This window comes from Mixophyes fleayi, chromosome 1 (assembly GCF_038048845.1).
Source record: "Mixophyes fleayi isolate aMixFle1 chromosome 1, aMixFle1.hap1, whole genome shotgun sequence".
Taxonomy (NCBI): Eukaryota; Metazoa; Chordata; class Amphibia; order Anura; family Limnodynastidae; genus Mixophyes; species Mixophyes fleayi.
In genome coordinates this window covers 366,841,675-366,858,614 of record NC_134402.1, presented here as the reverse complement: position 1 = coordinate 366,858,614, position 16,940 = coordinate 366,841,675, and the positions used below count along the sequence as shown (strand labels likewise).

At 39.0% G+C, this 16,940-nt stretch overlaps 1 protein-coding gene across 4 annotated transcripts; it reads right to left on the bottom strand.

The window, feature by feature from the left end:
- Positions 1 to 1,321: 1,321 nt before the first annotated feature.
- Positions 1,322 to 15,875, bottom strand: MZT2B (mitotic spindle organizing protein 2B). Of its 4 annotated transcripts, none has more exons than XM_075178686.1 (4): positions 15,517 to 15,875; positions 14,100 to 14,248; positions 12,200 to 12,391; positions 1,322 to 4,596 (listed from the first exon to the last, which is right to left on the bottom strand). In XM_075178686.1, exons 1-4 carry the CDS (start codon positions 15,678 to 15,680, stop codon positions 4,439 to 4,441), a joined length of 663 nt encoding a protein of 220 aa, XP_075034787.1. In that variant the 5' UTR covers positions 15,681 to 15,875; the 3' UTR covers positions 1,322 to 4,438. The 4 variants fall into 4 exon arrangements, with proteins under 4 accessions (XP_075034787.1, XP_075034793.1, XP_075034800.1 ...); XM_075178692.1 differs by having other exon boundaries at positions 12,200 to 12,373; positions 15,517 to 15,874; XM_075178699.1 differs by having other exon boundaries at positions 12,251 to 12,391; positions 15,517 to 15,873.
- Between the last annotated feature and the right edge of the window lie 1,065 nt (positions 15,876 to 16,940).

The window sequence follows — 16,940 nt, the reverse complement described above, 5'->3', positions numbered from 1 at the left end:
ACGGCAAGCCGACAGACGCGGTGTGATGCTCTGGGCAATGTTCTGCTGGGAAACTTTGGGTCCAGGCATTGATGTGAATGTATCTTTGACACGTACCACCTACCCTAAATATTATTGCAGACCGAGTACATCTCTTCATGCCAACAGTATTCCCTGATGGCAGTGGCCTATTTCAGCAGGATAACGCGCTCTGCAACCCCACAACAATTGTTCAGGGATGGTCTGAGGCACATGACAAAGAGTTCAAGATGTAAGCTTGTGAGCAGGGCCCTCTTACCTCTCTGTCCGTTTGTATTACCCAGTATTGTTTTATTAATGTTTGTTCCCAATTGTAAAGCGTTGATGAAGGTGTTGACTTGGCCTACAAATACCCCAGATCTCAGTCCAATTGAGCATCTGTGGGATGGGTTTCAAAAACAAGTAAGAGCCATGGAGGCCCCACATCGCAACCTATAGGACTGCTGCTATCATCTTGGTGCCAGATACCACAGGACACCTTCAGAGGTCTTGTGGAGTCCAAGCATCAACAGGTTAGAGCTGTTTTGGTGGCACGAAGAGGACCTACACAATATTAGACAGGCGGTTTTAATGTTATGCTGATGTGTGTTATAGATATATTATTACAAATTTTTATTTATAGGGCGCACTAGGTATCCGTAGAGCCGTACAGGGACAGACAAACACGATACAGGGTTAGACAGCACGGTACAGTTAACAAAAAGCACAGTAACTCAGAAGATCGATGTACAGCTAGATGAGAGGTGAGAGCCCCCAGCGGGGTCGAGAAGGGGGAAGAAGGGCAGGAGGACCTCACGGAAGAGACAAGGAGCTGGAGAGCAGAGTTAAGGTGGTGGAGAACAGAAGGAGAGGAGGCCCTGCTCGAAGGAGCGTACAATCTAATATATATCTATCGAGAGATATATCTATATATATCTATTCATGCTTACAAACATCAAGGGGCCACTGTTATTGTGGCGCCTTCTGAAAAATATTTAGGTTTATACCCAATGAAGCTAGCAAAATGTATTAAGAAGTGTGTAAACATTGAAACGCACAAAAACATTTTGTTTCTGAAAACTTTTACAGGTTTTCCAGGAAGACAAAAAAGGGGAAAAAATAAGTGACCCTAAACACAGAAAGGATGCGATTCATTGGCTGTGTATTGTGTTGTCAGTTCCTTACAGAATGCCTAGCAATGTTATTTGTTTTATGACTGATGTGTGTTTATGAGCGCTCCACAGCACATAAACACATAATGCTATATACAAATGTCAGGAGACTCAATGATTTTAGGGACAAGAGGAAAAAAATCTGCCAAGAATACTTTTAATACATTTTTATTTATGTCAGAAGTAGACAATTTAGTGCACATAACATTTTTTGGGAAGAATAGTCAAAGAATGGTTATTTAAAAAATAGGACATCACCAACATATACTTCAAATATAGATTTCCTTGTCATAGCCAAGTGCTTAATTATCATCCACTTATGTCATAGAAATAAAGCTGCAGAACAATTCTGTAATGAGGACTTCGGATGATAATGAACTGCTCAGATGGCAAGGAATAGGCCAGGTCACTGGCTTCCAGCCACAATATAGAAATAATTTGTTTTAAATTGATGCAAGACACAGATTGCCTAAATTATTATTATTCATGGAAGTTCTGTGGGAAAAAAAAACCTCTAACGAAATATTGACTGCATAAGAAAAAATACAATTAGGCTTATTAGCTTTATCGAGCATTTTATCCCTACACCTTAGGCAGTATACACAGATACATACCAGTAAAAGGCCAAAAGTGAGATTTCTCCTATAAGTTGACAACGGATATGGGACCGACCTTTAAAAAAGGTCTATAAATGCAATAGATTACATTCTATATTCATTGTGGCTGGCAAGAAATGAAATTGACTGTCCTTTAAGATGTAAAGAACTGAATACTGGTCAACAGTGATGGGGTACTCCCGATTTCCAGACATGGGACCTTGCCCAAAATGGAAGTGACAAGGGTAGACAGATTGTGGTTTCATTGGCCTATGTTTTGCTTTTTTTCAATCAGGAATGGTGGGATCTATGTAACCTGCTAAACTTACAACACAAGTTGCCTTATAGTGAACGACGACTAATATGAATTGCACACACAGTGCTGCCTGTTTATGCCAGCTGAAACATAGTTCAAATCTGGAGTTATATACATAGCGAGGATCACATGTAATGGTATATGCCAGTGGTCCCCAAACTGTGTGCCGTGGCTTCCTGGGGTGCTGCGGCGATCTCACAAAGGTGCCGATGGTAAGCAAGGCGGGGGACTACTTGGTAAATATTTTGGCTTAGGGGTGCCTTGAAAAAAAACACCCCAAAACTTATGGAGAACCTAAGGTGCCTCGAACAGAGAGTTTGGGAGCCACTAACATATGCATTTGTTTGTAGAGAATAAGCTTTGGTGAGGGTGGCGTTAAACTGGCAGGTGGTAGGGAACATTGTATAAACTTCAGATATCTGGCATTATATTTACATTTGATGTGCTGCTGAGGACAAGTTATCGTTCTTTGTTATCAGACATTTTTGACTGCAGTGTCCATAAACCGGATTAATGACCTGAAGCGTGTTGTGTATATAACTTCCCCCATGATGATCCAGAATCTTTTATAGACTTATTATTTTTATTAGTAGCTATTGCAATTTTACAGATATTGCCTGTAAACAGGGGCATCTACACATTAAGCAAAAACTAAAAACAAACTTGTTAAAAGCGCACCTGAAAGACAGAAAAGAGTGCGTCACTGTACTGAGTTACTCAGTAGCTAATCGACAATGATGCCAATTCACCATCAATAAATAGATTTGATTTGCAGAACCTATATATACACATCTATTACAGTTTTTACATGATATACAGTAAGGCTTTATCATTGCACAATGTTTATGAAGAGGTTTAGTCATAAGGCTTTAGCTAAAAGCAACTCACGAAATAAACAGAGACCAGTATCATTACACTCACACTGTAGTACATCATTCAGAGAAATACAAGTGGCAGCAATGGATAACCTACGATGTACCGTGCTTATAAGAATCTGTTACACTATTAGGACAAGGTTCTACATTACCCCCTTTAGTTTCATAGCAGCATTTCGACACAATCCTTTGCACCTCAGTACCACCAAATAAAACAATTACTTATACTAATATTTTTTACAATGTGATATAGTGCAGATCTGTAACATGTATTTGTGTAGATTGTTGTACTTCGTCATCACGGACACAAGATTAATAGATAGGTCTATGTAATAAATCGATGACTTATCAGACTTTACAGGTATAGATTATAACTACGCAGCCTGTCAACCCTAATCCACAAGACATTTCTACTTGCAATGACAGCATGTCAGCAGTTAATGCAGACAGGGCCATTGCACAGAGCTTGTCAACCAAAGCCTGGTCTCTCCACATTGTATAAATACTATGAGCACAGATCCAGGGCTGGTACTCCTGTAAATATATATTAATCTTAAACTGAGGCTGTCTTGAAAAAGACAGTGTCCTATGTGAGTGACATGAAGGAACAGGGAACGGATATAAGTGTTGAATTGATGCCTTCAGAATAAAAGGAAATTTTCTATATAATCTGAAGTATAATTAACAAATTTATAACTATTTTAGAAATGTCACAAATCTCTAATAGGTGGATTACAATTAACTTGGAGTTGTAATATTTTTTTTTAAAGATGAACACTCCCTTCTAAGACTTTGAAAAGGTAATTTATTTCCTGCTATGAAATTACGAAGTGATTGATATGGAGAATCAATCCGGTTGCCATTTATGACATAAGGAAGCAGCTCTTCCCCCACAGTGATGATAAATTGTCAGCTGTCTTAGTGGGGCTGCATTTTATGTCTATGTCATTTTATATCTATATATCCGATCAGTTGAACTTGATGCTGTTAAAACAGGGATTGTTAATGTCCATGGCAAACTCGCATTTTAATTTATCAATTGAGAATGCATTGAAGTCCAACATGGTGGGACAGTAATAAACAAGAAAGCTAATAAGATCTGTTCTAGGCTCACAAATCAGCACCACATTAACTGCACAGGCCACTGTCTTTTTTTACACCTAATACTGCAACAGCAAAACTATTATTCATTGTTTGGTGCCTGGCAATGCACTTGAATATACTAGACCGCTAATTACCTTTCTATATTGAACTCTAGATGTTCAATGAACATATAGCTTTACTACAAAAATAGGAAAAACCACCAGTGCCAGGAGAGACAATTTATAGTAGATCTCCTCTGTGGGAAGGACTGGCTCTTCTGATTATATCGCTACAGGCAATTGTTGGTGAATTAATAGCACGACCATTTGATGACGTATGTAGCTGCTGCAGAACCAGTTACTACAGAGATCTCTCGCAAGGTCACAGATCACACCCGCGCTATGTGCTGCTCCCTCCGCTGCTTTTCCCTGAGCTGCTGCTCTTCTGCATGCGACTAGCACTTGGCTGGCGAGGGACCCTCTGACCCGAGCCTTCCCGGCTGCTCCGCTCGGCTATGCCTTGGCTGGGGTTTGATGGAGGATTCAGTTTGTTTCTGCCTGCGATCAGAGAAAGAGAGACATTAACAATCAATCTAATTAACACAAATACAGTAAGAATTGTTAATGTTCCTTAAGTAAGAAGCCAATAATAAGCTAGATTGATATCTTGAAAACCTGTACTGTAAAGTAGATCTTTCATGTGCATTTGTAACACTGGGAATATAATTTTATAATGAAGAAAAACATTCAGTCTGGGGATTTAATTTCTGTCACTCCTACAGCAAGTGATAAAAACACAGATGCTCAATATATGCAACTAATCTTCGCTATAATTAAATCAACAAGCTAGACAGCAATTTACATAGCTAAATATCAGCAATCTATTTCTCAGCTAAAGCAATGATCTGCCTTAATAAGAAATATTTCTCTGCTGGTAACATCTATATTTCCTAAAAGGAGTTTCCTTTTAAAAACAGGGCACAAGTTTGTATCAACACACTATTTAAAACATGATTTTGAAGCAAAATGTATATTTCATAAAGCTGAATAAAACAAGGGTACACTTCTGCATGAGAGCTATTACCTAGTAAAGCCAAGAAAGTCCAATAATAGTATAAATTCCGGTATAAGGTTACAGAATATTTATAGACCATGACAGAGGAAATAAGCCTTTTATAACCTGTCATACTGGTTAATAAATCTCAGTATATGGGAAACATTAAATTGCCAAGACTGACAATGGATGTACAGCTATTACTAATTCCTTCAGGAAACCTGGACACTTGCTCTTCCTGTAGGCTCTTGTAGGGCATTCTTCTGCAATGTTAGGCCACACACCCATGCATTTGACATAGGTCTGTTACTAGCATTATCACTAGTGATTGGTGCGATAAACAAAAACCAAAATAGATCACGATGCTATCCGAAAACTGGAAGGCAACAGGAAAGCTAGAACAACCACAAGTGCGTATGGCGACACTACAAACAATGGTTTCTAGAACAAGACTTGTTAACATGCCTTTTACTAGTGTTAAATACTGTAATAAAACACGAGTAATAAATGCCACTGGTTATGATCCCTTTTACTATTAGACAATTACAAAGACAAATCCACTTGGACTAAATGACGCTTTACCCTTGTATTGCAATAATATCAACCATACCATAACAACATAAATTATTCCTAAACACAACAAGATGTGTTTATAAACACTCAGCGATATCTTAAAAAAATGTGAATTTAAACTCCCCCTTAATTGCCACATTACAAATAAAAATAAATGAGCGTTTAAAACTCAAAACAAAACCGTCCAATTGTCAGTGTCCAATTTCAATCCAATTGTAATCCCAAGTACCTTAGTGTGATCTGATAAAAGCTCCTCTCTGAATTTGGCAATGATATACAGTATAAACTGCAATTTTGAGTTTTACATTTTTTTTTTTGTCCCACCTGCACATTTAATAGCGTAAGCTGGAACTACAATACTAAATGATCGGTTAAAGGTAAAGAACACCCGAGACAGAACCTAAAATTACCCTTATTTTATGCAGCAAACATATTTACCAAATATAGCTATGCTGTAAGTCATGTTACAACATAGCTAATCGTTGCCTGTTATACAATGTTTCATGTCTGGCTATTTGTACAAATTATTAAGAAAATATGAATTAGAAATATAAATAAGAAAAAAGTTAAGATTTATTTGAATTAGGGAATCCAGGACAATATTGTTTGTTGTTCACAGAAGATAGACTTTCCAGCATTGTCGTACACGTCAAAAGACACGACAATATATCCCCTGTTTTTATACAAGGTTATTTCCTTAGTGGGAGCACTAAAAAAAAATAGAATTAATGAAAATATTTTGTATTATAAGTGAAATATATTTTATGTATACAAATGCACATGGTTAGTAAACAAATAATAAAATAGTACAAATAAGGATATTTGTGGGATTATGTAAACTATTCGTTTTTTACTTCCTGCAGGACTGCAGACTAAACATTTGGTGAAGCCTAAAAGGAACATTAGCAACACAAAGTCATCAAAGCCAGTCTTATGTGCAGTAACTAGTAAGCCAGCCTCAGCCTCTGGGCACATTGATAATTTACATAAAAGCCACACAGCAAGCATTAAGCCACCTCTGCCCAGCTGTACCCAAAACCAAGCTCTGGTACTACTGCTGAGGAAAGCACGCACATGGCAGATGTAGACAGACAATCATGATTGACATTCTATGTACTATTGCAATATATACAGCATGTAATCGCTTTCAATGGAAAAAGATGGTACAAAATATTTACTGGTGTGTACATACATTTTTTTATATTAAATATTACAGGTGAGAAATTTCCCACATCCACTTTAATGTGTCAGCATGGAGTGTTTTGCCGCTTTCAATCTGGTACAGCTCTAGCATTCAAATCACTAATATGACACTACGCTTACTCTTGATTTAAGTTTTACTGGTAAATATTTGAGCCTGATCACAATAGAAAATAGCATGTGTAAAATTACATGCACTTTATCCTGCTGCTGACAATAGTGTGCATCAGATACTTCCAATGTATGATCTTTCCTAATCATCTTCTGTAAGCAAGTGCTTGTAGTTCTACGTACAGATGTTGCTGGAAAACATTGATAACTATATAACGCACACAAAATAGTGGGCTCTGGCTATGTGACACTTGTCTCAGATGTCACTATATTCATTTGTAAATGACACATGAATGTTAGTATTAGGTTAATGAAAACCAGAGCATGAATAAATGACTTTGTTTTGAAAGCCCAACTGAATTAACCAATAAAGTATATTTAAAGTAAAATATAGTCCATAAATAATAACACTGCTTATCTTCAGTTTAAGGACTCTTTTGCAGCTCATCACATGCAACCCACCAAATGTGCTTCATCTGCGGCACAACTCAAACACGTGAGGTCAACGAGGTCTACGATAAAAGTAACCTCCATAGTCATCTAGAGCAGTGTTTCTCAATCCGTCCTCAGGACCCCTAACAGTGCAGGTCTTCCAGGCTACGAGGGAAATAATTATACCACCTGTGGATCTGTTACAATTCGGCAGATTCAATTAGCCACGTTGTTCTCTATGAGCCGTGAAAAGAAAAAAAAAAAAATCAGCAGAGAAATCCCACGGCCACGTTGTTCTGAAGAACCACGCTGAGACTTGAACCTGCCCCAGTGTGTCAGTCAGTAATGAATACACCTCTGCTAAAGCAAGGAGATACAGAAAACATGCACTGGAAGGGATCCTGAGGACTGGGTTTAAGAAACATTGATCTAAAACAGGACACTCCTGAAATGCAACATGCACTATTTTAGGCATTGTGTTTACCAAAGACATCAACGAAATTTATAGCAGTAGCCGCTTTATTTGCGTCCAACCGAGCTGCGGACACAACCTAACGAGATAAAAGGCTAGCTGCACTGCTGGTAAAACACATACTTTTACCTAGTGCAAATGAGCCCTCACAGGTTTCCTATATTCTTATATCTTGTGTGAGATCACAAAACTATGCTCAGACAGCACTGGCAGATTAGAACAGTTTTGTTGTATGAGCTTTGACTGAATGCTGAGCATTGTGTAGAACGTATGCGGTACCTCCTCATCCCTTATCTTCACAATGATCGCCAGATCTCCCATGCAGAAGAGCGAGCTGCACTGTCTAAACAAAGACCCAGGTTAATTTTCATTGTAAAGAAGAACAAAAGAATAAATAAAAAATTAACTGGACAACAAAACAATAGCCCTACCGGCCATGAGAAAATAAACAATATTACATTTACGGTGTCTGGTCCAGGGGTTATTCTTAGTTGTCCAATGTAGTTATTTTAACATTAAGTACTGGTCCACCCTCTACTTTTGTGAATTTCTGAAATATTGTATAAAGAAGTTAAGTCATTAAGACTTTCATCTGTCTTCCTCTCCAGTACTTGACAAGTACCAAGGGCTGTTCGCAGAGTAGGTGTGAAGGATTAATGCAGAATATCCACATTAATGCAGATTCTGTCATCTAATTTGAGCCCGTCAGACAGTAGCAGTGATCACAGAAGCAGACCTCATGCCTGCTCAACACCTGGGCTCACTTCCCTGACTCGAGTCATCTCCTAGAAAATGTACATAGCTAAAACAAACAGGAAATAACAGTCAATATCATTTGCAAAATAGCCTAAACTCGGGATATAAATGTAGGTAAGCAGTGGGGAAGATCAGCCGTCTGTGTAATTAACAAAAAGAACCAGGCTAAATATATCCACTGATCCTTACAAGTGCCATTCCCCACGTCTACCATATTATCCTGGAAGTGTCAGACCGCCCCTCCTCTGCCATACACCTCTGAACTGCTAGAAAATGCTGTCGCTTTCAATCTGGTTTCCGCACTGCTAATTCTACTGAAACTGCACTTACTGCAGTTATTAACGACAATGACAGTGTTGCTAAGTCACCAAGTCTTTATAGAGGTCTCAACAGGTTCGGATACTGTAGGCCTCACTCTTGCTCCAAACTCTGCATGCTCAGGGTGATAGAGAAAGCATACTCCTGGTTCTCTTATCTATCCCAGGGCTCTTTCAACTAATGCTGTATTCAGACTACTCTAAATACAGCTGCAAGTTCCTCCCCTCAGACCAGATCTGTGGCTGTTATTTCAATGTCTTGTTTGGTTCCATATATATCAAAGTTATTGCTTTACTGCTATTCTTCAAAGCATTTTCCCTAGCATTACTTAGTTCATAAATATAAGCTCCGGTTATGCTTCTGCCCATTCCACGTGTGCTTCACTGAATGGTCCAAACTAACCTGGCTTTGCCTCACCTTAAACCCTTTGCACTTTGACCCTTGTGGCACAGGTCAATTTATGCACCAAATTTCTATTGTCTGTTTTCCATTAATCTCATCATGGGCCAGTGTTCTCTTGTGTGTGTGTTCTATACCTTCATTTACTTCCCTGTATTGTATTCATTCATAATCTGCATGCCTAATGGTGTTAAATAAATTAACTAAATACATAAATATCTAAAATGGACAATAAAATAATAAATATGTTTCACAGTAGAGGACATTCACAAATGACTGTAAAATATCAGTCTCATGTCAAATTATTGAGATTTGAGTTATTACACCTCTGCAGGCTCGAATGTAAGGGGTCTTGCTCCCTGTTGCCCCCTATAGTTGGGTGTTTGAATGCAGGATTGCTGCGTTCAGAGGGTCCTACAGTGTTCCCGTCCTGCTCCTCACTGGTTCCCAGTATAGAAACTGAAGGGAATGGATATTCCCAACTGTCAGACGCTTCAGCATGAGCCTAGGGCTTCTCAGTGATGTCCTGCACAACTGTGTGAGCAAGTTTAAATTAAAAAAAATATATTTTGTGGGAGCAGGATCAAACAGACAATATTAAAAATGAGCTCTATATATACAACAATGGGCATTTGTAAATGTTTACAACATCGTGAACTTTAACAAGTTATTCTATTTGGAGAAAAAACAAAATACATAATGATCATTCATTACACTGCATTGACTTCCAGTAGGGAAACACTATGTTAAGTCTCCTGAATCTCCCTTTATAACACTGAAACAACTGGATAGAGCTTCTACTTCCGCTGTACCCAGTCATCACCATGAACACACAGAATGCTTCCTCTAGATTCATAGGCTGCCACTGACAGACAGGAGTGCATATACCTATCCAATAGGGACTTCTTATTTATCTTTCTGTACTAGATATGTGCTTATATTGTATTTATCCAAGTGACACGTTTCTTTGTGTACCCAAAATGTTTTTTACAACCCCTCATGTTATACAGTCTTATATCACTCATTATTATCATTTATATAGCGTCAATGATATTATGCAGCACTATCCAAGACATGAAATTATTCACATCAGTCCCTGCCCTTTTGGAGCTTACAATCTAAACACACACGTCCATTTTGTGAGAATCCAATTAACTTACCAGTATGTTTTTAGACTGTGGGAAGAAACAGGAGGAAATCTACACAAACACGGGTAAGGCCATACAAATGCCACATATAGGACCCTGGTCCGAATAAAACTCATGAGCTATGAGGCAGCAATGCTAACCACTGTGCCATCAGGCTGCTACTTATATCATTATTTTTTACCAGCACTTGAAGAGCACTCCTCCCCACAGCTTCTACAACTATGGGGGTTTGATTGCTGTAACTTGGATCAGTGTATTCTTCACATAGTTCCACTGAACACTTTGCCTTTAGACTGACTCATATCCAGGATGATGTGAATCCATAAGAGTTCCATTAAGACATTGTTCTAGAGTTGTGGAATATGGCTTAGTTGGGTTGGGAAGTGTGCGGAGACTTCAGTAAACAGAGGGAGGGGTAACTGCTTAATCTTACTTTACTTTTTAACAGAGTTGCAGGGTAAAGTCAGGGTAACACTACATTCATGCTTCAGTTCTAGGATCTAATGATCCTTAAAGGTCATCAAGACCATAAATCTACTTCTATTGTTTACAGTAATATTGTGAAAAGAATGGTACTACAGAAAGAGGCTGTAAATAACATTGATATAAATGGATGTATTATCGCAGTAAGTGGAGAGGGCTCTACACCAAAACACTGAGTAATAATAGAATAATAATAATAATAATAATAATGAATGTACATACCATAATTCTAAAACAACTTAGGCCCTAGCTGCAGCAGTCAGATCACACTAGGAACCATAACTATTGTAAGTCTATTTAAAGGTTTTTTTTTTGTTTTGTTTTTTTAAGAAAAACAAACTGTTCATGTGTCCTATATTGCACAATAAACACATAATAGTACCACTGTAATACCTTTAGAGCAGTCAATGCCATAAAATACTTTAAAGTGCACCTGTCAAAATAAATTAATATTTTCTGATTTAATGGCTTATTTATCAGAAGATGCCCCTCCTGCCTTCCACAAAACAAGCAACTTCTATAGTATGAGTGCTATATTAGTTTCTTGCCTCCTACCTGTTCTGCTGGCATTTCCTACTTAATGCCATTGAATAACCAATGTAAATCATATTAAAACTGCACTCAGTTAGCCATGAGAGATACTTAAAGGGGGTGTGGCCACACAGACTAACAGGAGGCGCCAGCTCTAAGCTTGCTGTACTGTATAGCTTATCGCAGCACTCTAATACTATAGAACAGTTATTATATCTCTGTCGGCACAGATTTAGCACTGTGCTGTGATTTGGGTAGAGGATAAAAAAAAAGGGAACTAAAAAATAAAGTAAAAAAATTCCTCCCTATTTTAGCAGAGTCACCCTGACAAATCATTATTCTATGTTTTAGACATATTTGTATAATTTTCTGACAGGTTCACTTTAAAAGAATGCTACACGTCACTGTTACTATTGGCTAATAGTTGATCATGGATAATAATGATTCCTAGTGTGATAACAGACTATGGAGGAAATTTATGAAAAGAAACTGATGCACAAAAAGAAATGCTGGGACCAATCACATCCAGCTTGTAACTGTGTCTAGTGCAGGTCATAGAATTGAAGCAAACATTTTTTTTTTTTTTTTTATTTACTATGAATTAGTGCATATTCTTCATGGTGCACCAGTTTTTATAAAATGTCCCCCGATGCCACCCAAGTAGGATAAACTAATAAATGCAACCTGTGAATGGTGAGAAAAGGCAGCAAGAAAGCTGGAAGGAACCAGCGGGACCTTGAGAAAGAGGTGAACAAGCATCGACATTGCTGAAGACCACAATCTTAGAGCCTTTAATTCTTGGCACTCGAATGGAAGAAGAGGAAAAGGAGAGTGGTGCCGGAATTTTACTGTTCTTGCCTGAGATACATGAGAGCTCTAATTTAAAAGAGATAAATTGCAAAAAGAACACATGGCTGAATTCAGAAACAGTGGTGAACAGTAACTATTTCACCTACAGGCTGGTCAGACATTTCCCCCAATGTAACACACAGGCCCTTCTGGCAATGGAAGGGCTGACACACACATGCACAAGAATATAACAGAGATATAGAACACACATCACATGCAATAGTTTAGCACATGGCAGTGCTTCAACGCTGCTCTATTCCTGATAGACAAGCGCAGCATTTATGAGAACTACATTGGCAGCTGTTGTTGCACTGCAGGAAATGCTGTATGTAGCCTCGTCTTAGGGTGAATCGTTCCCTTGTGAAAGAGAGTGACTGTTTCAGTAGAACAGTGATTCAGCTCTTAAGTATGCTACACTTTCTAACTGGAAAATCGCAGCAATGCCTTGTGCCATTATCTGGGTTGTGTTGCTATAAAGTAATGTGCAAGGTAAATACAAAAAGAAAACATTAAGGGATGTATTCAATTAGGATTGGTGATCACGGCTGTGTGTGTAAAGTGACAATACTGTACCGCAGCATCGCAAATTTCCCTTTGCCACCCTATGGGGTGCGCACGGAAATCTGCGGTGTTGCGGTAATTTGTGCAGCCGCACATAATAACGATCATCAAACCTAACTGAATATGCCCCTAAAAGTGGTAATCAAAACAGAACGCAATAAATTACTTATTGTTTACAGCATCACACAAAGGTCAGTGTAATCTGTATAGTATGTGAACCAACTGGCCTTGTATGAATGAAATAATATGTCACACAGTCAGAGAAGTGGCTAAAAGTGAAATTAAACACGTACCATGTTTTTTAATAAACATGGGTGAACTGCATGTTTTTTCCCCTTTCAAAAATATCAAAACAACTCACTATAGTCACTGACTTGGATAAATAGCTCATAAAACAGAGTATACTACTGTAGATTTTTTTTTTAATAGACAGTCTCTGTCAAACAAAATAACATTGTATGGAATGTAAAAATGGCCTAACATTGGCTGATTTAAAGAGACAATAAACATAACAATTGGTGCAATATATAAATGCACATTTAAACATTTACAAATACATTAATTGTAAATAACTGTACCTGACAGAACTTCATATTATTTACATTTCATTTATATATGCTCAGCAGTCAATGGAAAATGATCTAGAAACAACTCTGATGGCATCAATCTAACATTAGTGACAGTAATCCATATATGTAAGACACCAACTAAACAACAGCTTGTCTGGTGGGGAGTAGAGCAGCCAGTGCCTTGGTCTGCGTATCAATGGTATCAATCCTGAAAGACATAAAAAGGGAACACACACATCTGTTGATGACCCCAATCAGGGACAGGGGTCTATAATGCAACAGAGCTTTATCACCATTTTTCTTTATAGATTACGGTCACTATTGATTGAGGACTTTGAGAGATGTTTCTCAGTACTTTCTTCTGTCCTATTTTTCAAAGGTTAATTACATGAGAGCCAATATCAGAGTAACTGCTTGGTTCTTGGTGTCTGTTTAGACTCTGTCGCTGTACTTATTGCTTTTTCAGACACTTGATATGCACCGGAGTGCAGCCTACTGTTCTAGATAGCAGCTATTTTAGGCTCAAAAGATGTAAAATACAGGAAGTCTTTTTACAGGAAATATGCACAGAATTTTTTTTAAAACATGACAGATCAATTCCCTACCTCTTGTATCTGAATGTGTGGTCATTAAAGACGTAGCGTTTGTCTCAACAGATACAGGATCTGTAAGTCTGTGTCCAGCACACATTGATTTCAGCATTTGGAACACTGCCAAGGGAGCCACATTCATTTTTAATAAATCGACAAGAATTCTGTTAATACAAAATATTAGAAAAATGTGATCGATAAACAGATAAAGCAATAAACAGGCTGATGGTAAATCTTGTACATAAAAAAAAAAAAAAAAAGATCAATAATACATAAGAATTAATTAACGCTTTGCACAGAAGTTAAACGGTTGTCCACACAAAACATAAACTATGCATAGCCTGTGGGCATTATATAGAATAAACATTTGACTCACCTCTGTTGCTCCACTGCAGTTCCTTCAAATACTGGCAAGCCTCCTAGTACCTAATTTTTCTCTGCCACTGGCTGCGTAGAAGCCAGAACACCACAGTACAATGTGAATTACAATGGGACTTAAACTGGTGGGCACATGGTTGTATGTGGTGGGCAAGAGGCTTTTACATTAGGCTCAGTGCTAAAAGTAGCAGCAAAAGACTTATCTTGGGTACAGTGCCATGTGCATGGGGCTTTCATGCTAAGCGTGGGGTTCACCACACGTACATTTGGTAATTAATTTGGGCACAGGTTATATGTGGTGCCATCAGGCTATTATACTGGGCAGTGACCTCCCCAGAAACTTTTGGCAGGCAGGTGGCATTAAGAAGTAGCTGGGTGGGGCAGTTGTAATACTTTGCAATAATATTGAAACCTGTTGTGAGGTTACTGCCCACACCTGCCAGGAATGGTGCAACAAGTGGTCTAACACTGCTGGCTGTAGTGCTCACACAGTGCCTGTGAAAACAGGTAAAACAATGGTTTATTCTATTATAATAGGACTCTATTGGGCTCCAAGAGCCAGATGACAATTAATAACAAACGGGTTTGCTGGGCTGTATGTGGTAAGGTTTATTTTGAGCTATACACTAGGTATAAATGCAATTTTATTTTTCCACGTTTACGATTTACTTTTGTGCCATATTGTATCATGCAATCGGGTCCTCCACCATGTAGTTAAAAATAATATTTGTCCCTCCATTACAGTATGTATATATAAATAGTTGAGGCGTTTATCAGGTATCGGTACTTCAGACCCAATAGGAGGACAGGACAATGTGAGGGAAGAGAGATTGGACTGTGAAATATGTATATTACCATCGAGACACAAAACTGACACTCTGTTATGTCAGCTAGAGGACACTGCACTAACAGGTAGATGCTCTAAATGTAAACACATGTCTGTCAACAGCAAGGATCAAGTCACAGCTGTAATTGGTGACAAATCCTCCACCCGTTATAATGTCACATCATACAGCATGATCTACCTGCCCCGAGGCCTGCCACTGCCACTCACCTGAACACCTCCTGGTCCATGGCAATGCCGGCCGCCTGCGCCAGCTCATACAGCTCAGTCTCCTCTGCGGTCAGCACCTTCTTCTTCTTCGTCACATACTTCTGTACAGAGCCGCTCACTGTGACCGCCGCGTCTAGGCCGAGACCGGCCTGAGGAGCAGCCATGGCTGGAGGCCACCTCTCTCTACGGGGTAACCAGGCACTGTCAGCTGGGGACAGACTCGGTGCCCGCACACAGGACTCTCCAACCCGGCTTTCCCGCCCAAGGCCGCCGCAGCCGTCACACCATTGCTTAGCAGTTGCCTAGCAACAGGCACCAACACAACATCGTACGGTGTACATCATCCGCCCGGAAACAACGACATGCACATAAGGGTTCCGAGGTCTTTCGCAATCAATGTTCCCCTTCCTTTATGAACAAGGCAATTTTTAGTTTTGGGTGCGTGTTTTTCGTCGGGAATATTCAAGTATGTTATTTTTTTTTTTGCTATTCAGTTTACATGTATTTCAGCACTAGCAGAAAAAGCAGCTAGTGCTATTATACACATGTAAGCTGGATAACAATAAAATAAATAAAAATACATCTTTCCTGGCTTCAGGTAGAGCTAGTTGATGACTCACTCATCTAATATCTAATACATACTTTCAGCTATGTTTCAAATTCCAAGGAATTATATTCTTATGTTTGTGTAATAACATGGTTTCTATGCACTTAATATATTTGCACTAGACAAATTACCTTTATTGCTATTATTATTATTATTATTATTGTAATGGTGGTTATAGGCCATATAGCAGCTGGTTTTAAAGCAGTAATCCCATGGGAAAACATGATTTTTTTGTGCTTGTTTTAAATAAATCACTGTGATAGGCAATAAGAACAATCTTTGTAATTACCATGTTCCCTTGGTTTGTTTCTTCAGACTGATATTAATGGTTTATAGTTATGTGTAATTTATACTCACCTCATTCTGCTCTGCCCTCTCCCTGGCTAAACAATCCTTCTTCAAGTCCCTGATTTCCTTTCAGTCCTCCAATCCCCGCCGCCTCTTTGCCACCTTCAACTCCCTCCTCTCTCCCCCTCCCCCTCATGTCCCGCCTTCCCTCTCCGCTTCTGAGTTCGCCACTTTTTTCTCTTCTAAAATTGAGGCCAATCCGACTGAACATTTCCTCATCCCATCCCTCTCCCGCCCCCCTCATCCCTTCTCTCTCCAACAACCTACTCTGGTGCTCCTTCTGCCCCACTTCGGGTAATGAAGTTCGCTTCCTCATTCTTTCCTCTCCACCCTCCACCTGTCCTCTCGACCCTATCCCCTCTAACCTCCTTCGCTCTCTCTCTCCCACTGCCTGCTCTTACCTTGCTCACCTTTTCAACCTATCACTCTCCTCTGGTGTAGTCCCCTCTTCATTTAAACACGCTCTTAT